The 27,517-nt window shown below is 42.3% G+C and overlaps 1 protein-coding gene and 1 long non-coding RNA gene across 2 annotated transcripts in view; one reads left to right on the top strand and one right to left on the bottom strand.

Annotated features, from left to right (window-relative positions):
• The window catches only part of LOC126195453 (polypeptide N-acetylgalactosaminyltransferase 35A), a 177,041-nt gene that overhangs the window by 28,947 nt on the left and 120,577 nt on the right, over window positions 1-27,517 (bottom strand). The window contains exon 10 of the mRNA XM_049934081.1: window positions 24,379-24,483. Within this exon, the coding sequence (XP_049790038.1) occupies window positions 24,379-24,483 (105 nt within the window). The remainder of the gene's footprint in view (window positions 1-24,378; window positions 24,484-27,517) is intronic.
• LOC126195454 (uncharacterized) overlaps window positions 1-27,517 on the top strand; it is a 75,841-nt gene that overhangs the window by 45,108 nt on the left and 3,216 nt on the right. The gene's annotated exons all lie outside the window — the stretch shown is intronic.

Genomic DNA, 27,517 nt, shown 5'->3' with positions numbered 1-27,517 from the left:
GCTTACAAACACCCTTTTAGGAATCACTTTCCAAATCAAATTGTTTACGCTCTCATTAGGATTCTGCGTCTTTCCGTGTAGACATTTGTGTAACAATTCTGGCTGTGCTAAGTCATGAAAAATTGGTTTTATTGCATTTATCACAGCTGCTGGCAAACCATGTTTGTGATCATAGTCCTTTTTTGCATTATATTTGCAACAGGAATCTTTTGGGCACAGGCTGTGTTGAGGGGATTCATTGGAAGAGGCAGTATGAAGGAACAATGCCCACACTGCTTTTAGCATATCACTAACATTACTAGTATTTTGCCTTTTAGCATACCCATAGTATCTCTGTAGATGTTCAATCACCTCATCAGTAAGCCTGCCTCTCCCTCCTATTGTCTTTCCATCACTGAGCTTACTTGAACCCAAAGTTTGCTTGAGCCTTCGAAGCCGTGCACCCATACGCTTTTGCACATGCCCAATGCATTCCAAATTTTCAACTACAAATTCATTTCCATATGGTTTCAGTTCCTCTATAGTCTTGAAACATTTGGAGTCACCATCCCCAAGGTAGTATTTGTACCTAATGTTGTATCTGGGAACTGAACGTTCAAAAATTTGTTTCACTCCATCCAATTCCATTGCTCCACTTGATCCACTAAAATTTGCCTCACAGGTTCCACTGTGCTCTCCTTTGATTTTATTTTTGCACCTACAATGTTTTGATAATATTGCAACATCTATCACTTTTGAACTATCTCCACAAGTAGCAGTTACAACCCCATTCAGGGATTTATGACCTCTCTTTTGCCAGGAACCATCTAATGCCACTACCAAATCCCTAGAACCACCGTTCATTTCTACAGATTCCTCCACTGCTTCCTTCATGGTTTTCAAAGCCACATCTTCAACAGAGGATCCTACCAGTTCACAGGAGTACCCAAATTTGCTTGGAGGCGATGGCAAGTTCATAATACCACAAAACAGTTTACCAGCAGCAGACCCTTTTCCAATGGATCGAAGACCATACACAAGTCAAACATTCACATCAAACACTCTAGATCGTCCATTTTCACCAAAGAGACTGGCATGTGAATTGTAGAAAGTCACTTGTTACTTGCAACATGCACAGATTATCTTCATCTCACAAGCTAAACCAAAGTGCTTTCTTATCTCTAGTCCCACTCCTACACTTGAACACATTTTGCACAGAACACTTTCTTTCAGCACAGAAGATAATAATCCAACATTCAGTACTTCGTTAATATCATCACTGTCACTAACATATTCACGAAATCTGTCACTTCCACCAGTCAGCTTCTTGCTAGAAGATGTCACAGGGCTATGGCCGGCCATGTGTTGCTTAGCAGAAGAACGCACTGTTTCAGTAATTGTAGTATCGCAACTTGGTATTAGTGTTAATTTTCTTTTCCCTACGTTCTTCCTCTTCTTATATACACGGTTACTAAAACTTGGCATCGTAACCAGGACAACGCTTTACACAAGAAGTATAATACTACCAACAACAGGCGCAACACTGAACTAATTCGAAACGGTAAACAGCAGAGAGACGGTGTTCCACACTCTTAGCGCTTCATTTGTCACAGAAAACAATGTAGCCAACCCTTGCACACTCGCTGAATGCGTAACACAAGGCGCTGTATGCGTAACAGGCCGAGAAAATCCCAAGCGGTTCGCCAGGAAGTCACGAGAGGGTGTTAGATGCATTCAGCGGCCGCCCATTTCCTCTGCAGGCGTGGGGGAAAATGGTAATAACTCCACTTCTAGGGCGAGTAGAACAATAATTCAAAGTTTACATTAAAAAAAAAAAAAAAAAAAAAAAAAAAAAAAAAAAAAAAAAAATTGAATTGGACCACCTCCGGCTCCCCTTAACCCAACTGTCCTGAATTTTGAGTGATATTTCAAATATATTCTCAATCTGGTTAAAAATAATATGGAAACATACTAATGCATGAGTAGGTCTAATAAGAAAGAAGAAATTAGAATTTTGCACATCGCTAAGACTTAGTTTAAGGACCATGAAAGAAGGTTCTATATATGAAAGTGACCTGGAGTCACTGGAAGGTCTCTGACATTATGTAATCACAAGACAGACATTTTGAAACCAGGTTTTAAACTGAAAAAACATTTCCAGGGCCAGATGTCGACTTTGACCATAAGTTATTAATTATGGACTGCAAATTAAGGCTGAAGCAATTGCAAAATGCTAGGAAATTAAGGAAATATGAACTGGATAAACTGAAAGAAACAAGAGGTTGCTGAGAGTCTCAAAGGTTTAGACAATGATGGGATGATACATAGGAAAGGAATACATTAGGAGACAAGCGGATAGCTTTGAAAGATGAAACAATGAAGGCAGCGGAGAACCAAGTAGGTAAACAGACAGGGCCTAGGAAAAATCCTTGGATAGCACATGAGATACTGAATTTAATTTATGAAACAACAAAATATAAAAATGCAGCATATGAAGCATGCATAAGTACATAAAGATGTCTTAAGAATGAGACTGACAGAAGGTGCAAAACTGCAAAGCAGGAATGGCTAGAGGAGAAAAGCAAAGCTATAGAAGTATGCAAGACTGTGAAAGATAGATGCCACTAAAATGAAAGTTAAAGAGATCTTTGGAAAAAGGAATATTAATAGCTCAGATAGCAAGCCAATATGGAGGAGAGAAATGAATGCTAAAAGGTGGAGGGATGTACCGTACAAAAGGGCTATACAAAGGAAAGAAAACTGAAGACAAAATTATAAAAAGGGAAGAGGAAGTAGAGCCAGATAATACAATACTGGAAGAAGAATTTGACATGGGACTGAAAGACCCGAGTTAAAACAAGGCGGCTCTGGATTAGACAGCATTCTCACACAATGACTTGGGAGACCCAGCAATGACAGAATTATTCCACCTGGTGCGCAAGACATATGAGAGAGACTAAATACCCTTAGACAACAAGAAGAATGTAATAATTCCAGCTCCAAGGAAGGCAGATGTTGACACGTGTGAATATTGCCAAATAATCAGTTTAATAAGTCATAATTAAAAATACTAATTGGAAAATATGGACATTTTAATCGTTTATTTTTTATTTATTTATTTTTTTAAACAGAAGAATGGAAAAATTGGCAGAATATGACCTTGAGGAAGATCAGTTTGAGCCCTGGGGAAATGCAAGGACATGCAAGGCAATACTAGCCATACAACTTTATCCTTGAAGATAGGTTGAAGAAAGGCAAACATACATTTATAGTGTTTATAACTATGTAGAAGGCTTTTGACCATGTTGCCTGGAACATGTTCTTTGAAATTCTGAAGGTAGCAGGGACAAAATAGAGAGAGTGAAAGGTTAGCTGCAATTTGTACAGAAACCAGACTGTAATTATAAGAGTTGAACGACTTGCAAAGAAGCAGCAGCTGAGAATGGAGTAAGTTTGGGTTGTAGCCCATCCCCAATGTTATCCAATCTGTTCACTGATCAAAGCACTAGAGGAAACCAAGGAGAAATTTATAAAGGGAATTAAAGTCCAGGACGACGAACTTAAGACTTAGAAGTTTGCTGAAGAGATTGCAATTTTGTCAGAGATGGCAAAGGGCTTGGGAGATGAGCTGAACAGAATGGATAGTGTATTGATGAAGATAAAAAGACAAACATCAACAAAAGTAAAAGAAGGACAATGGAATGTAGTTGAATTAAATCAGGCATTACTGAGGGAAGTAGACTACAAAATGAGACACCAAAAGCAAGAACCTGGTTTTTAACATGCTACTGTTGTTAAGTGTATACTATCAGCAATTTGAGTTGGAGAAAAGATGTAGACAACTGTACTGATTACTGGAGTTACCAGTGTTTACTGTGGAATGTAACAGAAGATAGGTTAAAACTGTGTAAAGGGCACCAACCATTTCCTCCACTGACCCTCCACAGTTCCTGTTCCTTTACCACATGGCACCTGGCTGTCAATGCCACCTCCCTCTACTACTCCGTGATACACATAGCCTTGCTGCTACTGAACAAAACCTTTCCTAATGTCAACTCACCACAAAGCTACAACCTTCTTCCTGGTCACCATGACCAACTATGTCCTCTCCTATACTTACTTCTCCTTCGAAGGCGTCACTTGCAAACACATCCATGGTATAGCAATGGGCAACTGCATGGCACCATCCTATGCTAATCTACTCATGGCCCATTTAGTGCAATCCTCCTTAACCACCAAGGATTCCAAACCCCCTCACATGGTTCAGATTCAGTGATGTCAACTTTATGATCTAGACTGAGGGTGAGGACCACCCTACCCACATTGCTTCATGACCTTAACACTTCCTTTCCTGTTCACTTTATCTGATCCTCCTCAACCCAACAATCCACCTTCCATGATATCCACCTCAAAGATGGCTGCATCAGTACCTCTGTCCACATCAAACCTACCAACCACCAACATTACTCCTGCTTCACAGCTGCCATCCATTTCACACTAAGAAACTTCTCCACTACAACCTAGCTGCCTGTTGTCATTGCATATGTAGTGATGAGCAGTCCCTCTCCAAATACACCAAAAGTCTCACCGAGGCCTTCACAGACCAAAATTATATTTCCAACATTGCCCAGAAACAGATCTCCCATGCCTTGTCTCACCAGTCATGTACCAACCCCCACATACTTACAGTATAGTGACAAATAATCACTCCCCTCATTACTCAGTACCACGCAGGACTGTTGCAACTGAATCACATTCCTTACAAGGGTTTCAACTGTCTTGAAATAAGGTATATCCTCCCCACTCCTACCACAGTGGTATTCCACTGCATGCCCGACCTACACAATATCCTTGTCTGACCATACTCCACACCTGCTCCCAAACCCCTTGCTGATGGTTCACATCCCTGTGATAGACCTAGCCCACTACCACCCACTCCAGTCCTGTCACTGGTATCTCCTACCCCATCAAAGGCAGAGCCACCTGTGAAAGCAGCCATGTGAACTCTAAAACTAGGCTGCAACCACTGTGCTGCATTCCATGTGGGCATGACAGCTAAAGCTGTCTGTGCACATGAATGGGCACCGCAAAACTCTGGCCAAGACACCAGTCCAGCTGAACATGCCACCCAGTATGATGCACTTTACTCTTCTCACCAACATTATCCTTTCTGAATTGTCCAGGTGGGAACTCCCCCTTCAACATGAACTTCGTTCTCATAACCCCTATGGTTTCAACCTTTGCTAGCTCCTGTTCTCCACCCCCTTCCCATCTTCCATTTCAGTACACACAAGCCTTCTATTTTGCCAACACACCTATAAGTCCTTTCCTTGCCCTTCACACCACCCTTCCCATGCACAGCCTCCCAACACACCACCTTGCACCCCTATCCCGTCCCTCTTGCGTCCCTGTACACTGCTCTATGCAGCACTAGCACCTTCCCCCAACCCTACCCTGCTATCCCCCCCACTCCGTAACTCATGCTGCCTCTTTATCCCCACTACCCACTCCATCTTCACTGCTACACACATCAGACGAAGTTGCAGTTGGGACTTAGCGTGTGTAGACAGTGGTCACGAGCTCACGAGTTGTTGTTGAGTGAATGAGTGAGAGTTGTACTTCTTTCGAAGAATGACTTTGAAAGCTGATATACTTTTATGATTCTTTTCCACTGTGCTTGTCTGTGACTCGATGCTTCTTCTAAGTGGTGAGTAGCAAACTATCCTATCCATTTTATTATTAAGAAACAAATTAGGTTTGATGGGAAATTATTTATGGAGAATGGAGATTTAAAAAATAAAATTGGAATTATTTTTGGGAAATATACTAAGCCTGGGTAATCTAAGGATGCATATAGAATCTGTGGCCTGTAACCAAGCTAAGAGCACATTTGCCATTAACAATATTAAAATATGGATATTATGCATTGTTCCAATCAAATTTGAACTACAAAACACATTATTAACTCTGCAGAAAAAAGATCTTTCATAATTAACTGTAGAGAGAAACATGGAGACTCATGCCTTAATTTGTTTCTGAGCTGCAAAGTCCTTACCATTGTTATTGTGTTATGGTCTTCAGTCCAGAGACTGGTTTGATGCAGCTCTCCATGCTACCCCATCCTGTGCAAGGTTCTTCATCTCTGAGTAACTACTGCAACCTACAGCCTTCTGAATCTGCTTGGTGTACTCATACCTTGGTCTCCCTCTGCAATTTTTACCCTCCACGCTTCCCTGCAGTACTAAATTGGTGATCCCTTGATGCCTCAGAACATGTCCAACCAACTGATCCCTACTTCTAGTAGAGTTGTGCCACAAATTCCTCTTCTCCCCAATTCTGTTCAGTACCTCCTCATTAGTTACGCGATCTACCCATCTAATCTTTAGCATTCTTCTGCAGCACCACATTTCTAAAGCTTCTATTCCTTCCTTGCCTACACTGTTTATCATCCATGTTTCACTTCCATGTATGGCTACATTGCATACTTTCAGAAAAAACTTCCTGACACTTATACTCGATGTCTTCTTCAGAAATGCTTTCCTTGCCACAGCCAGTCTACATTTTATATCCTCTCTACTTTGACCATCATCAGTTATTTTGCTCCCCAAATAGCAAAACTCATCTACTACTTTAAGTGTCTCATTTCCTAATCTAATTTCCTCAGCATCACCTGATTTAATGTGATGACATTCCATTATCCTTGTTTTGTTTCTGTTGATGTTAATCTTATATTCTCCTTTCAAGGCACTGTCCATTCAGTTCAACTGCTCTCCCAGGTCCTTTGCTGTCTCTTGACAGAATTACAATGTCATCGGCAAACCTCAAAGTTTTTATTTCTTCTCCATGCATTTTAATTCCTACTCTGAATTTTTCTTTTGTTTCCTTCAATGCTTGCTCAATATACAGATTGAATAACATCGGGGATAGGCTACAACCCTGTCTCACTCCCTTCTCAACTACTGCTTCCCTTTCATGGCCCTCAACTCTTATAACTGCCATCTGGTTTCTGTACAAATTGTAAATAGCCTTTTGCTCTCTGTATTTGACCCTTGCCACCTTCAGAATTTGAAAGAGAGTATTCCAGTCAACATTGTCAAAAGCTTTCTCTAAGTCTGCAAATGCTAGAAAAGTAGGTTTGCCCTTCCTTAATCTACCTTCTAAGTCCTAGGTTAGTACTGCCTTGCGTGTTCCAACATTTCTATGGAATCTAAACTGATCTTCCCCGAGGTCGGCTTCTACCAGTTTTTCCATTCGTATGTACAGAATTCGTGTCAGTATTTTGCAGCCGTGACTTATTAAACTGAAATTTTCACACCTGTCAACACCTGCTTTCTTTGGGATTGGAATAATTATATTCTTCCTGAAGACTGAGGGTATTTCGCCTGTCTCATACATCTTGCTCACCAGATGGTACAGTTTTGTCACGGTTGACTCTCCCAAGGCTATCCATAGTTCTAATGGAATGTTGTCTATTCCCGGGGCCTTGTTTTGACTTAGATCTTTCCGTGCTCTGTCAAATTCTTCATGCAGTATTGTATCTCCCATTTCATCTTCATCTACATCCTCTTCCATTTCCATAATATTACTGTCAAGTACATCACCCTTGTATAGACCCTCTATATACTCCTTCCACCTTTCTGCTTTCCCTTCTTTGCTTAGAACTGGTTTTCCACTTGAGCTCTTGATATTCATACAGGTAGTTCTCTTTTCTCTAAAGGTATCCTGTAGGCTGTATCCATCTTACTCCTAGTGATATATGCCTCTACATCCTTACATTTGTCCTCTCGCCATCCCTGCTTAGCCATTTTGCCCTTCTGTTGATCTCATTTTTGAGATGTTTGTATTCCTTTGTGCATGCTTCATTCACTGCATTTTTATATTTTCTCCTTTCATCAATTAAATTCAATATCTCTTCTGTTACCCAACAATTTCTACTAGCCCTCATCTTTTTACCTAATTCATCCTCTGCAGCCTTCACTGTTTCATCTCCCAAAGCTACCCATTCTTCTTCTAATGTATTTCTTTTTTCCGTTCTTGTCAATTGTTCCCTAATGTTCTCTCTTAAACACTCAACAACCTCTGGTTCTTCCAGTTTATCCACATCCCATCTCCTTATAATGCCACCTTTTTGTGGTTCCTTAGGTTTTAATCTACAGTTCATTAGCAATAAATTGTGGTCAGAGTCCACATCTGCCCCTGGATATCTCTTACAGTTTAAAACCTGGTTACTAAATATCTGTCTTCCCTTTATATAATCTATCTGAAACCTTCCAATGTCTCCAGGCCTCTTCCACGTATACAACCTTCTGTCATGATTCTTAAACCAAGTGTTACCTATGATTAAGTTATGCTCTGTGCAAAATTCTGACAGCTTCCTCTTCCATTCCTTACCCCCATTCCATATTCACCTACTAATTTTCCTTCTCTTCTTTTTCCTACTATCGAATTCCAGTACCCCGTGACTATTAAATTTCCGTCATCCTTCACTATCTGAATAATTTCTTTTATCTCATCATACATTTCTTCAATCTCTTTGTCATCAGCGGAGCTAGTTGGCATCTAAACTTTTACTACTGTGGCAGGTGTGGGCTTTGTGTCTATCTTGGATAAAACAAGGCATTCACTATGCTGTTCATGGTAGCTTACCTGTGCTCCTACTTTTTATTCATTATTGAACTTACTCCTGCATAACGCCTATTCGATTTTGTATTTATAACCCTGTATCCACCTGACCAGAGGTCTTGTTTCTCCTGCCACCAAACTTCACTAATTCCCACTATACCTAACTTTAGCCTATTCATTTCCCATTTTAAATTTTCTAACCTACCTGCCCGATTAAGGGATCTCACAATCCACACCCCAATCTGTAGAATGCCAGTTTTCTTTCTCCTGATAACGATGTCCTCCTGAGTAGCCCCCACCCGGAGATCCGAATGGGGGGACTATTTTACCTCCGGAATATTTTATCCAAGAGGATGCCATCATCATTTAACCATACAGTGAAGCTACATGAACTCGGGAAAAATTACAGCTGTAGTTTCCCCTTGGTTTCAGCCATTCGCAGTACCAGCACAGCAAGTCCGTTTTGGTTAATGTTACAAGGCCAGATCAGTCAATCATCCCAACTGTTGTCCCTGCAACTACCAAAAAGGCTGCTGCTCCTCTTCAGGAACCACACATCTGTGTGGCCTCTCAACAGATACCCCTCCGTTGCACCTACAGTATGGCTATCTGTTTCGCTGAGGCACGCAAGCCCCCCCACCAACAGCAAGGTCCATGGTTCATGAGGGGGGGCAATTGCAAATGTATAAATAGCCACAGAACAAAGAACAGTAATGATTGGAGAAAAAAAAATACATCCAATATTGGTGTGAACCAGCCAATGGCCAGCTCAGTACTATCACTGCTCTTTCTACTACCAAACAAATAGGAGCTCTGAACTAAATTTTGGTCCTAGATTCATGTTATTCTCTAGAATGCCAAATTAACAGAGATTTCTGCAGGGCCTACACAGAAACATTAAATTCACTTCTGCTCTCTTTATCTGAAAAAGATACAAATAAACAAGTTTTGATAGTATTAAGTAATCTGCAACAAATTTAAGATCAATGAAATCAACACGCTCTAACTAAGTCATTGCATATCATATCATATCAATGAAAATACATTAAAGCGCCAAAGAAACTGGTATAGGCATGCGTACTGAAATACAGAGGTACGTAAACAGGCAGAATACAGCACTGCAGTTGGCAACACCTAAATAAGACAAGTGTCTGGCACAGTTGTTAGATCGATTACTGCTGCTACAATGGCAGGTTATCAAGATTTAAGTGAGTTTGAATGTGGTGTTACAGTCAGCGCATAAGCAATGGGACACAGCATCACCGAGGTAATGATGAAGTGGGGATTTTCCCATATGACCATTTCACAAGTGTATCATGAATATCAGGAATATGGTAAAACATCAAATCTCTGACATCGCTGCAGCTGGAAAAAGATCCTGCAAGAATGGAACCAACGATGACCGAAGAATTGTTCAGCATGACAGAAGTGCAGCCCTTCTACAAATTGCTGCTGATTTCAACATTGGGCCATCAACAAGTGTCAGCATGTAAACAATTCAATGAAACACTTTTGATATGGGCTTTCGGAGCCAAGGGCCCACTCTTGTACTCTTGATGACTGCATGCAGGGTGCATGCGTGGACGAGGAAAAAAAATCCCCGGATTTTTCCTGGATTTCCCGGTTAAAAATACACTTTTTCCTTGTTACGTAACAGTATACTTTTCCTCAAAACTGTGAATCTTATCAATCCTTTCAATGGTTGTGGTTTTATACACCGGCATAGAATTTCCCGGCACTTTAGAAAACGAAACTCAGGGAACAAACATGTTTCAGAAAGATGTCTGATGTGCAGCAACATGTACACTGTATATTTTCGTATTACGGTAGTATAAATTTGAATTCCACCAAACACCGCATGTTACTTTCTGAAGGGTTGAAATCGAGATTACGATGTACTTTTGTAAGCCAGTCATAGCTCATGTCAAGCAATCTCGGCAGCCGATGACAGCGGATATTCATAGCCTAGGACACGTGATGTAGTCAGTCAACAGCATCACTGTTAAGTAGCGTGAACACACAAATAGGAAAAAGCAATGGTTTAAATTAATATACAGAGTGTTGTTACAAGAAAAGAAAAGCTTTCACATATAATATTGGTCTCTAAGATTAATAAGCTGCAAGAGAAGCTAAGCTTTCACACACAATGTTGATCTTTTTTGCGCGTGTTACACTTTAAGATGCATCACACAGATGTGCAAGTAAAATTTTTAACAACGACATAAATGTCTGATCTTCTGGGATCGAAAATATTCTAAATGGCCGTCCTCAAAGATTTGATTTTTGAATGAGAGTCAAACGCTCTGTGATTTAAGAAATTCATCGGACATTCGCGCACAGAGTTCATATTGTGTAAACGGAAATTTACTTTACTTGAATGTAATGCTTTTCAAACAACCAATAGGAATATTTTCCCGCGACCTGTTAGAAATTGATTCGTTTCAGCAGTTGCGCCAGATAACAGGCGTCGCCGCACTTGGGCAGCCACGATGACGCAGGAAGTCCGTACATTCGTACGTGTAAAACATTAAAAGATCTTACATTATGTCATAAAAGAAACAAGACATCAGAGGATACTCCAAGAGCATGGGAATTTTGTGAACCATACTAAAATGCACAATTCGGCTTCAAGTGCACATTCGTATGTCCAGATTCAGATGTAAATTTTCTTGGAGTACCAGTAGCATATTATCCCATGTTTGGTTCTTTATTATGGCATAATCCCATACAAACAGCATAGTGAATGCATTATTGTGGCCAAGATAGACACAAAGCCCATGCCTACAACAGTAGTACAAGTTTATATGCCAACAAGCTCTGCAGATGATGAAGAAATTGAAGAAATGTATGACGAGATAAAAGAAATTATTCAGGTAGTGAAGGGAGACGAAAATTTAATAGTCATGGGTGACTGGAATTCGTCAGTAGGAAAAGGGAGAGAAGGAAACACAGTAGGTGAATATGGATTGGGGGGAAGAAATGAAAGAGGAAGCCGCCTTGTAGAATTTTGCACAGAGCATAACTTAATCATAGCTAACACTTGGTTCAAGAATCATAAAAGAAGGTTGTATACCTGGAAGAATCCTGGAGATACTAAAAGGTATCAGATAGATTATATAATGGTAAGACAGAGATTTAGGAACCAGGTTTTAAATTGTAAGACATTTCCAGGGGCAGAAACACAATCTATTGGTTATGAACTGCAGATTGAAACTGAAGAAACTGCAAAAACGTGGGAATTTAAGGAGATGGGACCTGGATAAACTGAAAGAACCAGAGGTTGTACAGAGTTTCCGGGACAGCATAAGGGAACAATTGACAGGAATGGGGGAAAGAAATACAGTAGAAGAAGAATGGGTAGCTCTGAGGGATGAAGTAGTGAAGGCAGCAGACGATCAAGTAGGTAAAAAGACGAGGGCTAATAGAAATCCTTGGGTAACAGAAGAAATATTGAATTTAATTGATGAAAGGAGAAAATATAAAAATGCAGTAAATGAAGCAGGCAAAAAGGAATACAAACATCTCAAAAATGAGATCGACAGGAAGTGCAAAATGGCTAAGCAGGGATGGCTAGAGGACAAATGTAAGGATGTAGAGGCTTGTCTCACTAGAGGTAATATAGATACTGCCTACAGGAAAATTAAAGAGACCTTAGGAGAGAAGAGAACCACTTGTATGAACATCAAGAGCTCAGATGTCAACCCAGTTCTAAGCAAAGAAGGGAAGGCAGAAAGGTGGAAGGAGTATATAGAGGGTTTATACAAGGGCGATGTACTTGAGGAAAATATTATGGAAATGGAAGAGGATGTAGATGAAGACGAAATGGGAGATAAGATACTGTGTGAATAGTTTGACAGAGCACTGAAAGACCTGAGTCGAAACAAGGCCCCGGGAGTAGACAACATTCCATTAGAACTACTGATGGCCTTGGGAGAGCCAGTCATGACAAAACTCTACCATCTGGTGAGCAAGATGTATGAGACAGGCGAAATACCTACAGACTTCAAGAAGAATATAATAATTCCAATCCCAAAGAAAGCAGGTGTTGACAGATGTGAAAATTACCGAACTATCAGTTTAATAAGTCACAGCTGCAAAATACTAACGCGAATTCTTTACAGACGAATGGAAAAACTAATAGAAGCGGACCTCGGGGAAGATCAGTTTGGATTCCGTAGAAATGTTGGAACACGTGAGGCAATACTAACCTTACGACTTACCTTAGAAGAAAGATTAAGAAAAGGCAAACCTACGTTTCTAGCATTTGTAGACTTAGAGACAGCTTTTGACAATGTTAACTGGAATACTCTCTTTCAAATTCTGAAGGTGGCAGGGGTAAAATACAGGGAGCGAAAGGCTATTTACAATTTGTACAGAAACCAGATGACAGTTATAAGAGTCGAGGGGCATGAAAGGGAAGCAGTGGTTGGGAAAGGAGTGAGACAGGGTTGTAGCCTCTCCCCGATGTTATTCAATCTGTATATTGAGCAAGCAGTAAAGGAAACAAAAGAAAAGTACGGTGTAGGTATTAAAATTCATGGAGAAGAAGTAAAAACTTTGAGGTTCGCCGATGACATTGTAATTCTGTCAGAGACAGCAAAGGACTTGGAAGAGCAGTTGAACGGAATGGACAGTGTCTTGAAAGGAGGATATAAGATGAACATCAACAAAAGCAAAACGAGGATAATGGAATGTAGTCAAATTAAGTCGGGCGATGCTGAGGGGATTAGATTAGGAAATGAGACACTTAGAGTAAAGGAGTTTTGCTATTTAGGGAGTAAAATAACTGATGATGGTCGAAGTAGAGAGGATACAAAATGTAGACTGGCAATGGCAAGGAAATCGTTTCTGAAGAAGAGAAATTTGTTAACATCGAGTATAGATTTAAGTGTCAGGAAGTTGTTTCTGAAAGTATTTGTATGGAGTGTAGCCATGTATGGAAGTGAAACATGGACGATAAGTAGTTTGGACAAGAAGAGAATAGAAGCTTTCGAAATGTGGTGCTACAGAAGAATGCTGAAGATAAGGTGAGTAGATCACGTAACTAATGAGGAGGTATTGAATAGGATTGGGGAGAAGAGAAGTTTGTGGCACAACTTGACTAGAAGAAGGGATCGGTTGGTAGGACATGTTTTAAGGCATCAAGGGATCACAAATTTAGCATTGGAGGGCAGCGTGGAGGGTAAAAATCGTAGAGGGAGACCAAGAGATGAATACACTAAGCAGATTCAGAAGGATGTAGGTTGCAGTAGGTACTGGGAGATGAAGAAGCTTGCAGAGGATAGAGTAGCATGCAGAGCTGCATCAAACCAGTCTCAGTACTGAAGACCACAACAACAACAATCCCATACATGCTAGAAGATGAAAACGTGAACTTGAAATGCAGCGAACAGTTGAAACTAGCCAATAGTATGGAATTAAACACGTCGTTTCAAATAAATAGTATGGAATTAAACACTTCGTTTCAAATAAATTGACTGTCTCAGCAGAAAAGATTAATGAAAGTCAAATTTCTTTAACAAACCGTAAAAATAACTTCATTGTTCTGCAAAGCGATTACCGCTTGACTGTCAGAAAGGTGGAAAAAAATAAAATCTGAAACTAGTAACATATTTTAGCCTTGTGTAATTATGTGAACGTTTTTTAATTCACTTGATAGCTCCCGGCCACAGAAATCCGTTTAGTTTGAATTTGACGTGAGAGCAATAAACGAAGAGGAAACAGCAAAACCACTTAACGTAAACACGGGTCACGTGGAGACCACCACCTCCCCACTACAACTCCGACTGCTCTGTGCATCAGATCCGGATCTACGATATTTCCGAACCGCAACAATATTAGATAGTGGCACTCCCCCTCCCTCAAGCGTTTGAGGCACGCCGCCAAAATTTAAAAAATCGACTTTTAAAAAATATCTTTATTTTGTAGCGCACGTCTTTCTGAAGAGTCTGATACATAAGACATGTTCGAGAGAACGTAAGACATGTTATTTAGTCTCTGTGCCGAAGTGCAGTACCACGCCTCTTCACACAGCATTCATCCATCACACGTCTCTGTATTTTGCTCTGTGGAATTCAAACGTGTAATATTTTGTAATGGGTGCCACCAAACCATATTCAGGCCAGTGGAAATTAAAATGTCCTGTGGTGCATCTCCTGCTCCCAGTTGGCCGGTTTGACACCTGCCCCTCTTTAAAAAATCTCGCAGTTAATAAGGGATGGGATTATTTGTACTGGCAGAACAAGAACTCTTCAGGAAATTTGTAGTCTTTACTGCCTATTAGCTAATAACTTGCTGTTTTGTGTGACATAATACATTATGCATGCATTCAAAAATCAACTTAGGATTCATTCAGAAATCAACTTAGAATATGATAAAAAAAATGTTCAAAAACCAACAGGGATGCGTTCAAAACCACATTAGCTATTTTTTTTTTTGTAACTGCTCGGGGCGGACGTCGCAAGACACCCGTTTCAATTCGCCCTTGATCCATTAAACTCAGTTTTTTTTATTACAGAGGGCAGCTAACCCTCTAACCCAGGGCCGGCCAGAAATTCTGCACGCGTGCGGTGCTCCTGCACATGTGCAACTTCCGGGTCACAGCGTGCACGCCACAACCGTCAGCTTTCATGTAGTGCAACTTTCTACGCACAGGTGTCGCTTTATCCACTTGCTGGGATACTCTGTACCGGGGCATTCTAGTGCTCTTTCCACAGCTTGCAAGCCAACCATGGGAAGGTATTTCGCGTATTAAACATTTAATATACTGTCACAGTCTACTCATTGAGACGTCTACTTTTATGTTAACAGTTTAACCCAGTAAGACAAGTAATACAGTTAACAACCATGGGTTTTTATTAAGGCAGCTTGACTGACGGCACGTAAATACGAGTAATGTTTTTGATCTAGTATTTAAGAAAGAGAGCACTTAGCGACTTCCAACGAACCTTATTCATGATTTCAAATAACATTAAACTAATGCAAGGTTTCCTATAACTAATTCTCGGTGCCCTCAGTTACACCCACATAATTTCTGTCTCACTGACCTCTGAACAGAATGATAACCGCAGACCTCGCGATGATTACCTGTTATTTGAATACCATTATTGCTACATCTTTCATCAGCTCTGTCTGAAATCTGCATAATAACCGACAATTAGATGAATGTTACGTTTTATCGACTTCTGCTGAGCGTAGCCCTCCACACATTTTTTTTTAAAAAAAAAAAGGTAAATGTAAGTATACATTGGAACAATCGGTTTAATGACTAACTTCCCTGATAATAATGTAACATGGAGCAGAATGAGGCACTAATGCACAGTTAGTAAACAATAATTTTTAATTATGAATGGAATAAATCCAAACACATTTATCACAAGTCATGAGAAACGATAATCAAGTTGATGTGTCTCATCCATTTTCTTAAGGACATTTAATTTTGCTTGCTGTTCTTCACTCTTGAGTACACTACACTCGTCTTTGTGATATGTATTGTAGTGTCTTTCAATTGAAAACTTAACGCTGGCATAGCAAACACTCTGAGTTTTCACCAACGGCTACAAAAAAGAATTGCAGTTCCCAGTCATTTTTAAACGACTGAACATAGATCTCCCGTCCTTTGCTTCTTCACAGTACCTGCCATTCCTCAGTACTTCTCTGTTAAGGTTACGGTTACCAGGGGTAAACGAGACTGGGTATGTTGCGCTCTTGCTTGTACCACATAAACAGGGAAATGAAGCCACCGCTGTTCATTTAGGACACATGTCTAATAACAGATGTCGCTGTCGCTCGCTGTCGCACATGTGCAGCACTTCCGCACGTCTGCACACTGTGCAGCGTTTGGCCGGCCCTGCTCTAACCGAACAGCTACCGTTCCGGCTACAATATAAGAGAAGAAAGATGTGCATTAATCTGAACAGACCAACATGCGCTGGATGCCCCGCCCCCCTCCCCTTGAAACTGCAGATATCCCGGTTTCTCCCCGCCTCCTAGTTGTGACATTGCGCCCATCGGAGACAATTTGTTGTTATGAAACATTGCATAGTCTTCCTAAAGCATTTGACACATTTTGCTGTTGGCAGACGCTTGTATGAGCACTGTGTTTTGTTCTTGTATATGGTGCATTTCCTTTCCAACTTAAGTTTTATTTCCCCCCCCCCCCTCCCCCGATCGTGCTTTATTGCTGAAGTATTATTCTGCAGTAATGAGATACAGCAATATTCTTTCTTAGAGTATTGGTTCTTACCAGTCAAAGTTACAAAAATTAAACTGAAAACTAAAACAATGAAAAATTCCCGGAATTCTAAAAAATTCCCGGGTTTTTCACGGATCTCCCGGTTGTCCCGGGTTGTATACACCCTGTGCATGACACAAAGCTTTATGCCTGGTCTAGGCCTATCAATACTGAAACTGGACTGGTGATGACTGGAAACACGTTGCCTGGTTGGACGAGTCTCATTTCATATTGTATCAAGCAGATAGACATGTACAGGTAGGGAGACAACCTCATGAAACCCTGGACCCTGAATGTCAGTGAGGGACTGTTCAAGCTGGTGGATGCTCTGTAATGGTGTGGGGCATGTGGAGCTGGGGTGATATGATTGATTGGTTTAAAAGAGGGGGAAGGGACCAAATTACGAGGTCATCGGTCCCTTGTTCCTAATAAAACAATGCCACAAGTGTGAGAGTAAAACAGACGAGACATATAACACAAAATGGAAAGAAAGGAAAAACCATAAGAATGAAGAAAAGGCAACCAACACTAAATGGAGCAAAAGAGGACAAGAAAATAACACAGAGATGCTAGAAACAGAAGAGAGTAAAACAAGAAAGCAGATTACAGTGGCTGATTGACCACAAGAATAAAAAGGAAAAGCCAGCCACACGGCAACACACATTAAAACCTCCACCCTAAAAGCAGTAGGGTGGAGGACACAGAGGGACAAAGGACATGCACTAAAACGTAGATCAAATGATAAAAAATACCCTCATGAATAAAATGTAAAACTAAATCAGCCAATGAGGCGTTGTCAGATAAAATGAGCGGCAACGAGTCCACTAACCCAAGAATTCGTCGCTGGGCAGTCACAGTAGGACAGTGCACCAGAATATGGGCCACTGTCAACCGGGCGCCGCACCGACACTGAGGTGGGTCTTCACGGCGCAAGAGGTAACAGTGGGTTGGCCAAGTGTGGCCAATGTGGAGCCGGCAAAGACAACTGATTCCCTGCGAGAGGCCAGCATGGAAGACTTACACACATTCATCATCTTCCTTAATAACACGCAGTTTGTTGTGCATACTGTTATGCCATTCCGTCTCCCAAAGCAAAAAAACCCTGTGGTGTAAGTCAGAACACAGGTCAGGTTCAGAGATGCCCATCTTCAGAAGCGATTACCGCATAGCCTGTTTCGCCACCCTGTCGGCAAGTTCGTTGCCTGGGATGCCATCGTGGCCTGGGGTGCACACAAACACCACTGAACGACGGGACTGGTCCAAAGCATAGATGGACCCTGGATGGACGCTACCAAAGGGGTGGTGACGGTAGCATTGGTCGATAGCTTGTAGGCTGCTCAAGAAGTCAGTACACAGAAGAAACGATTCCTTGGGGCATGAACGGATAAACAGAAGTGCACGAGATAGGGCCACCATCTCTGCAGTGAATACACTGCAACCACTGGGCAAGGAATGCTGTTCAATATGGCCTCTGTGGACAAACGCGAATCCAACATGACCATCAGCTATCGAGCCGTCGGTGTAAACCACTTCAGAGCCCCGGAACACTTCAAGAATCGAGAGGAAGTGATAGCGGAGAGCCACAGGGTTAACGGATTCCTTAGGGCCATGTGAAAGGTCCAGGCAAAGCTTTGGCCTACAGCTGCACCATGCAGGCGTACGTGAATGGACCTCGAGGAGAGTTGGTGAAGCGAAGGACTCCTGTTCATACAGATGCAATTGCATGCAAACCACAATCGTTAGCCCTGACCTGGGCTGCCTATGCGGGAGGTGAACTGTCGTGGTTGGGAAAAGAAGAACATAATTAGGATGTTCAGCAGAGCTGTGAATGCGTGTAATGTAACTGGCAAGCAGTTCTGCCTATCTGATCTTCAATAGAAAACTCCAGCCTCCACCAGTATGCCTGTCACCGGACTCGTCCTAAAAGCTCCTGTCGCTAGTCTAACTCCGCAATGGTGCAATGGGTCGAGTAAACACAATGCTGAGGGCATCGCCGAACCATAAATCACATTCCCATAGTAAAAGGCAGGACTGAACAAGGGCTCTGTAGAGCTGCAGCAGCATGGAGCGATCTGCACCGCAGCTGGTGTTGCTCAGGCAATGGAGCGCATTGAGGTGCTGCCAACACTTTCATTTAAGCTGATGAAGATGAGGAAGCCAAGTCAAACGAGTGTCAAAAACCAGACCTAAGAATCGATATGTCTCCACTACAGTGAGTGGATCAACATTCAGGTAAAGTGCTGGTTCCAGATGAACGGTACGATGCCGACAGAAATGCATGACACATGTCTTTGTGGCGGAAAACATTGGCTAGAACCCATGACTGCACCTTGTGGATGGATCCCTTTAGATGACGCTCAGTAACACCAGTACTGGAGCAGCAACACAAAATGCAGAAGTCGCCTGCATACACAGAAAGTGAGACGGAGGGCTCGACAGCTGCTGCTAGACCATTAATGGTCACTAAAAATAGAGGGACACTCAATACAGAGCCCTGCGGGACCCCATTCTCCTGGATATGGATGGAACTATGGGGGGCACCAACTTGGACACAGAATGTACGGAGCGATAGGAAACTTCGGATAAAAATTGGGCACAGGTCCCGGAGACCTCATGCATACAATGTGGCAAGGATATGATGTCGCGAGATCGTGTCATGTGCTTTTCGTAAATCAAAAAGACGGCAACCAGGTGTTAGTGTCTGGAAAAGGTTGTTTGGATGGCAGACTTAAGGGACACAAGATTACCAGTGGTGGAGCGACCCTGGCGGAAGCCACACAGACATGAAGCCAGTAGGCCACGTGACTCCAGAAGCCAACCCAACTGCTGACACACTATACATTCCAGAAACTTACAAAGAACGTTGGTGAGGCTGATGGGCCGATAGCTATCCACATCAAGCGGGTTTTTACCTGATTTGAGCAGCAGAATGATGGTGCTCTCCCGCCACTGCGACGGAAAGACGCCATCGGACCAGATCTGGTTGAAGATGACGAGGATATGTCGCTTGTAGTCAGAAGAGAGATGTTTAATCATCTGGCTGTGGATTCGATAAGGCCCAGGAACTGTGTCTGGGCAATGTGCAAGGGCAGTGATGAGCTCACACTCTGTAAATGGGGCATTATAGGATTCACTGTGGCGTGTAGTGAATGAGAGGACTTTCCCTTCCAGCCGCCATTTGAGAGTTCGAAAGGCTGGGGGGTAATTTTCCGAAGCAGAGACTTGAACAAAGTGCTTAGCAATCGCGTTTGCATCGGTAGATAACATGCCATTTATGTTAACATCGGGAACATCTGGTAGGGTCTGGTACCCGAAAACATGTTTGATCTTGGCCCAGGCTTGGGAAGGTGACGTATGGCACCCAATGGTCAAGACATCACTCTCCCAACATTCTTGCTTCCATCGTTTGATAAGTTGGCGAAGGCAAGCATGGAGCCATTTAAAGGCTATGAGGTGCTCCAGGGAAGGATGCCACTTATGTCGCTGTAGAGCTCGCCGACACTCCTTAATTGCTTAAGCGTGTTCCGGCGACCACCAAGGGACTGCCTTACGTCTTGGGCATCCTAAAGAGCGAGGGATTGCGTTTTCTGCCGAAGAAACAATTGTTGTAGTCACCTGCTCAACCATTACATCAATGTTACTGAGTGGGGGAGATTCAACGGTGACAGCAGAGGCGAAAGTTTCCCAGTCTGCCCTGTTTAAAGCCCATCTGGGCAAGTGTCCGTGGGCCTGATGCTGGGGCAGTGACAGGAAGATGAAGTGGTCACTACCACACAGGTCACCATGTGCTCTCCAGTGGATAGATGGGAGAAGTCCTGGGTGCAAATTGATAAATCAATGGCCGAGTAACTAACATGAGCCACACTGTAATGTGTGGCGGCCCCAGTATTTGAGAGGCAGAGGTCGAACCGAGACAGTAAAGTTTCGACATCTCTGCCTCGGCCAGTAAAGCACAGTGCCACCCCACAAGGTGTTATTAGTGTTAAAATCTACCAAAAGTAGGAAAGGTTTAGGGAGTTGACCAATCAGTGCAGCTAACACATTCAGGGGTACTGCACCATCTGGAGGAAGGTATACGTTGCGGACAGTTATTTCCTGCGTCATCCTTATTCTGACAGCCACAGCTTCAAAAGGGATTTGAAGAGGCACAGTGTCACTACAGACTGAGTTTAGGACATAAACACAAACTCCACCTGACACTTGATTATAGTCACTACGGTTCCTGTAATATCCCTTATAGCCGTGGAGGGCGGGGGTCTGCATTGCCAGGAACCAGGTTTCCTGGAGGGCAATGCAGATAGTACGTGTAAAGCTTAACAGTTGCCATAGCTCAGCCAGGTGGTGGAAAGAACCGAAGAACCACCACAACTCCACTAGAGGATGACGTCATCGTGAGACTGGGAAGACATGAAACATTCAATGAGGCAGTTTACACCACAGTCACCTGTTCCCACCGACTTATTGCCTGAGCAGTCGATATTCATTGTGTCTGAGGGTCTGGCGAGATCTAGGTCCTCAGCAGATGCCAGAATCTCCACTCTATCCTCAGATGCAGAGCTTGTAGGTAGCGGTGGTGTGGTTGCATTTCTTTGGTCTTAGGGGGTATTCTTTTTGGATTTCTCTCGCTGCTCCTTGGGATTCCCTGGCTGGGCGGACTTCACTAGATCTGTCTCCGGGACTGAGGATGAGCGTGAAGCCCTACGACCAATTGCTTTTGGGCTCTTCAGCCATTGGCGGGTGTCATCTCTCTCACTAGCAGAAACATGGGAAGAGAGAGACCCAAGGGACCCCTTCCTAGCGAGAGAAGCCAAAGAAGACTTATGCTTCTCCGGATTAGAAGGGGGGACGAATGTCCCCGACGGTTGGGGGAAGGGGGTGTTGCTCCCGAAGTAGGTGGTGCAGGAGCAACAGGGAGGGAAATGCCCCCTATCATCAAGTGGCTAGGTGTAGTCTTCCGGCTCTGAGAGGTGACTGGGGTTGGCAGAGCTGGCGGTGTCAGAACTGTTGTAGCAGTGGTGTAAGATGATGTCATACGTAGAGGATGCAGGTGTTCAAATTTTCTCTTAGCCTCAGTGTAGGTCAGTCGGTCCAGGATCTTGTACTCCGTGATTTTCCTTTCTTTCTGGAGAATCCTACTGTCTGGCGAGCAAGGCGAATCGTGCTCTCTGCAGTTGACACAGATGGGAGGCGGGGCACATGGAGTATTGGAATGTGATGGGTGTCCACAATCTTGACATGTGATGCTGCAAGTACAGTGGGAAGACATATGGCTGAACTTCCAGCACTTAAAGCACTGCATCGGGGGAGGCAGGTAGGGTTTTACATCACACTGTTAGACCACCACCTTGATTTCTCGGGCAATGCATCACCCTCGAAGGCCAAGATGAAGGCACTGGTGGCAACCTGATTATCCCTCGGATCCCGGTAGACACTCGGAATGAAATGTACACCTCGCCTATCTAAACTGGCGCACAGCTCATTGTCAGACTACAAAAGAAGGTCCCTGTGAAATATGATACCCTAGACCATATTTAAGCTCTTATGGGGCGTGATGATTACAGAAACATCCCCCAGCTTGTCACAAGCAAGTAACACCCGTGACTGGGCAGAGGATGCTATTTTGATCAAGACTGACCCAGATTTCATTTTGGACAAGCCCGCCACCTCCTCAAACTTGTCCTCTAATTGCTCAACAAAAAACTGAGGCTTCATCGTCATGAAAGAGTCCCCATCTGCTGCCATCCTTAACCTGACGTTCCTCCCATGGTGCGGCCAGGGAGGGGAACAATTAGGGTTATACTTTTGTGCGTTGAATTGGGCTTGTGAATGCTTAGAGACTGCTGGTGTTTCACTACCAGCAAGAGATGATGGACTACGCTTCATTGCGTGTCATCTGCCCTGATGCCACCCACTCCGACCAGGGTTCCTCCCCATGGGCACCACCCAGCCGTAGCAAAGGCCACCTGCTGGGAGTCTCGATGCCCCAGGGGGATGGGCATCTACCCCTTGGCATACATGGGGAGTTAATGGCACAGGCATCATCAGAGCAATCCCTGTGTGGTCAGGGGGCTACAACCAACACGTTACACGGCGGCCCCACCACAACGGACTGGCTAATGTGCTGGATATCAGGTGTAAAGAAGTCCATTGTCATTGTTGACGCAGAAAGTGCCACTGCATAGTGCATGGTGGAAAACACACCCAGGAAGGTGCCCTTGCCCAAGAGATCGAGAATGAGTGGGACTGAAATGCGACGATGAGAAAGTGGGCTAAAGATCTCAATGCATGCTGGACACGATGTCCTTCCCCAATTGGCTAGCTCTTCAGGAATATTTTGAAGAATGGAGGTCAAACCCTACAGAGGACCATCACGTAAAGGCCGAAACGTGTGAAACTCCTTTTAGTCACCTCTTACGACAAGCAAGAATACCTCGGGCCTATTCTTACCCCCAGACCCGCAGGTGGGAGGAGTGATATGGACCCCCTGGCATGTCCAAATATGACTCTGATAGGTGACACGTACATAAGCATACTGTTTGATCACCTGCTTCCATTCATGGCCATTGTGCATTCCTAAAGGACTTGGGAAATTCCAGCAGGACCATGTGACACCCCACACATCCAGAATTGCTACAGAGTGGCTCCAGGAACACTCTTCTGAGTTTAAACAGTTCCGATGGTGGGTTTGTGGACAGCCCTGCAGGATTCAGGGTGTCAGTTCCCTGAATGACGTACTTCAGACATTAGTCAGGTCCATGCCATGTCGTGTTGCGGCACTTCTGTGTGCGCGCGAGGCCCCTACACGATATTAGACTGATGTACCAGTTTCTTTGGCTCTTCAGTGTATATTGTATAGACCCTTCAAAACTGTATTATGTTTGAACATGTAGCCATGTAATACATATTTTATAAACTCTATATTTGGCAGTTCACTGATTAATTCAGAAGAATAAACTGGACACTGTCTTGATGTAAAAATCTGGATACGGCAAGAGATTATTTGATGGAAAATGAATGTTTTGTTGTTGCTGTTATTATTACAAATTGTACACTTATAATAAGTGAGTTTGATTATCAGATACTTGATACACATTGCCAAGAACTTTTATTTCTTTCTCTTTCATTCTTTTAGATACATGTTTATCCCCTTTCATCCCCCTGCTACCTTTTCCCTTTACCTTCCAAGTTTTCATTTTTCAGCTTTTAACATAATGTCATCTTCTTCTTTATTTACATGTTTATTTTTTCTGTTGGCCAGTTTCATTATACATTTTGTATCTATATCATTAGTTTACAATGCAGCTCTTCAAAAACTGCTAAAAGTTTCTTATTACTTTCTTACTTAATCTCTCTCTTACATCACATGAAAACATCTGATAGCAAGATAATTTGCTTAATTCTGAATTGGTAATCTTCATGATCCAACAATATTTCATTATTAAGTGAAGATCATAAACAACAATGGGATTTTAAAAGACTAATGTCTTGTATTTGTAAAAATGAACAAATAACCTTATGATCAAAAAATATGAATAGAATTTTACCTGACCCTTGACACGTAAGCATGGCTTCAGTACCAGAGGTACACCACGTGTCTTCACATCATCAGCAGTTGTAGCTGCACATAAGTTAGTGTTGTTCAGCCTCATCTGCAAAATTAAAGGCATTACACACAGTTAACATAAAGTATTTTCAAAGAAAACAAAAAGTGTATCAAAAGATGAAGGAATTTCTTTTGCAGGTGCATGTCAACCATATTGGCCCAACATAAAAAATAATCATTCTCAAGGATTTCACTTCGACAAGGAACATGAAAAGTAAGGGGGAAAAACCAGAAAACATGGTGGAAATATGAGCTGTCTGACATAATAATAATTGATTGTTTCTTAACTTTAAAATGAGGTCACAAGAATGAACACAGAACATCAAGTAGGGCTTGAGGAAGACACAACACTTCCATGGTCACACTTTTGTAGCTGGAAAGTCCACTGCAGAAAAGCATTTTCATCAAATATTCAAATGTAAAAGAAACATGTTTTTAAAATTCATTATTTACAGATGAATTATAAAAACAAGCACATTGGGTCACATTGCTGAAAATTCTTATGCGCATGTCTTAGCATTTAGAATGTCCAAGGAAAAGGAATGGTCCAATCTAATGTGTTGAAACTTTCTGTGAACTGTTTGCACAGCAGGAATACAATCAATCAAATGTACTGTCAAAATTACAGATGCTAAGACACACTGGTAGTATTTCTTCAAAATGTTGGCAACATCACTGCCCACCAGGCAGCACGAGTAATGCGCACCACTAGTGAAGCCAGAGCAGACTGCGCATGCACAACATGGCTGGTGCACTTCCTTGGATGATGGTGCATCATTACGCACATAATAATACACAGTACGATCATAATTTGTCACATGAGCTCAGTTTCTGTTGGCAGTTTCTCTGACACGATTACGTATAACAGGAATTAGCCATTTCCTTCTGGAGGTCTGAGGTTCATGGAAGTGTGCAGCAGCTTTCATCATGTACTACAAATGGACACAAGGCACTATGTATTCATAACCTCCTCTACTGATCCTACACATTACAAGTATTATAGCACAAAAGTGTACGCCTGTGGCATGTATAAGGGTGAGTCAAATATAAATGAGATACTTAACCCAAAGAGGGCAACAGTTTTACGTGACAATTCCAGCCCATCAGTATTCCATAAGGAGGTGAGGAATGGGGGAATCGGCTGAGCAGGGCTGCTCACTTCCATCATTAGTCACTATTATAATGTCTGAGTGAGAGGTACTGGTATCCATTGAGTAGTGCAATAGTATAAAGTTTCTTGCTTGGGAATGAGTGAAACCATGAGAAATCCTCAGAAGATTGACTGAACAATTCAAGGAAGATATACTTTCAAGATCTCTAGTGTTTGTTTGGCACATACAATTTGTGGAGGGTGAGCACACTGAGAATGAGGGCCACGGTCGTCGACTTCTCACCAGCTTCACAGACGACAGCACCTTCTTACGTGTGACAGTCATCTGAGGTGGTTGAGATTGCAGATGAGATGGGGTAAGTTATGGTAGCACTTTTATCATTATTAGAGATGAGTACAAAAAGTGAGTGATAGGTGGGTTCCTTGCCTTTTGACAACTCATCAAAAACTGAACCATTTTCAGGTGTGTGAATGTCTCTTGGCTAAATTTCAGGATAAAAACTTGTTCCTAACACACATTATCACCCATGATGAAATGTTGGTGCATCATAAAACTTTAAATCGAAAGAAGTAGCCAAGGAGTGGAGAATGAAGAGGGTACCCAGACTGGTGAAAGACAAGTGAGAGTTGTCAGCTGGCAAGGTCGTGGCAACTGTGACTGGTGTGGCTTGTTGCACATTAACTTTTTGCACAGAGATTGGACATTAAATACTGTATACTACTGCAAAGTTTCAAGTGAGGTTAAATAGGTATGTCATCACAAATGGTGTGGTTTACCAATGAGTTCTTCTGCAAGATGGTGTGCATCCCCATACACCAATCCTGACCAAACAAAAACTGAAGCAACTCAACTGGAAAATGTGCCTAATCCCTGTAACTTTCAAGTCTGTGGTACACTCAGAGCAGTTCTGGGGATCAAAGGTTCAATAATGATGCTGGTGTTGAGGCCTATGTGTGCAATTGGCTTCAGACATGACCAACTTCATCTCATGAAAACAGGATATCAAACTTACCTACTCGCTGGCTAAAGTGTGTTTTGAAAGCACAGGGCTATTTCGAAAAATGACCTGCAGTTCTACTTTTTATTGTGAAATTTAAAAAAATAAAAAGCCTCATTAATTCATATTTGAAACAATCCTGTGCATTTGTTGAACCCAGCATTTACTTCCCCTCATTATTTCAAATTTTCATGTCCTTTTCAACTGCACAAATAGTCTGTTTATAAATCCTTCCATCAAGAATACACAAGCAGGTCACACCTGTAGTTGTGTGAAATATGCACAAGTAGCACAACCAGTTTCAGCCTTAAGCTTCACCAACTAAACACAGCAGGGAGGAGACCATCTCATGTAAGGTTGCACAACATACTCAAACAGTTCACTGTTTCTCCACCCTGACAACAATTTCAGTGTACTTTAATTAAGGCTGTTCACCAACAAATACAAAGTCCAATATGACAGATAGCAATTGCACATGTTTTAAGTTTTCTCATGTTTCCATCTCAGATGTAATCAAAATCATAATGTCCCTAAAAAATTCAAAATCTGCGGGGTGGGATGAGGTCCCCATTGAAATAATAAAAATAGTCCGTCACAGTATTGCATATCCACTCTCTTTCATAATCAACCAATCATTTGATGAGGGATGTTTCCCAGATCGATTAAAATATGCAGAAGTTCGGCACATACATAAAAAAGGTAAACAAGATGAATTGGGCAACTATAGGCCAATCTCACTGTTACCAATTTTCTCAAAAATATTTGAAAGAGCTGCATGTGATCAGATTGAAAATCACAATTCATCTAACAGCATTATCTTAGGCAATCAATATGGTTTCAGAAAAGGCCGCAGCACAATCCATGCAATAAATGAATTAGTCACAAAAGTCAGCAGATGTCTTGATGATAGAATGTGTGTGTCAGGCATCTTTTGTGACCTGTCCAAAGCCTTCGACACAGTAAATCATGAC

This window comes from Schistocerca nitens, chromosome 7 (genome assembly GCF_023898315.1).
Source record: "Schistocerca nitens isolate TAMUIC-IGC-003100 chromosome 7, iqSchNite1.1, whole genome shotgun sequence".
In the NCBI taxonomy this organism is placed as follows: Eukaryota; Metazoa; Arthropoda; class Insecta; order Orthoptera; family Acrididae; genus Schistocerca; species Schistocerca nitens.
The sequence above is the reverse complement of the archived record's forward strand: the minus strand, read 5'-3'. Positions and strand labels throughout refer to the sequence as shown.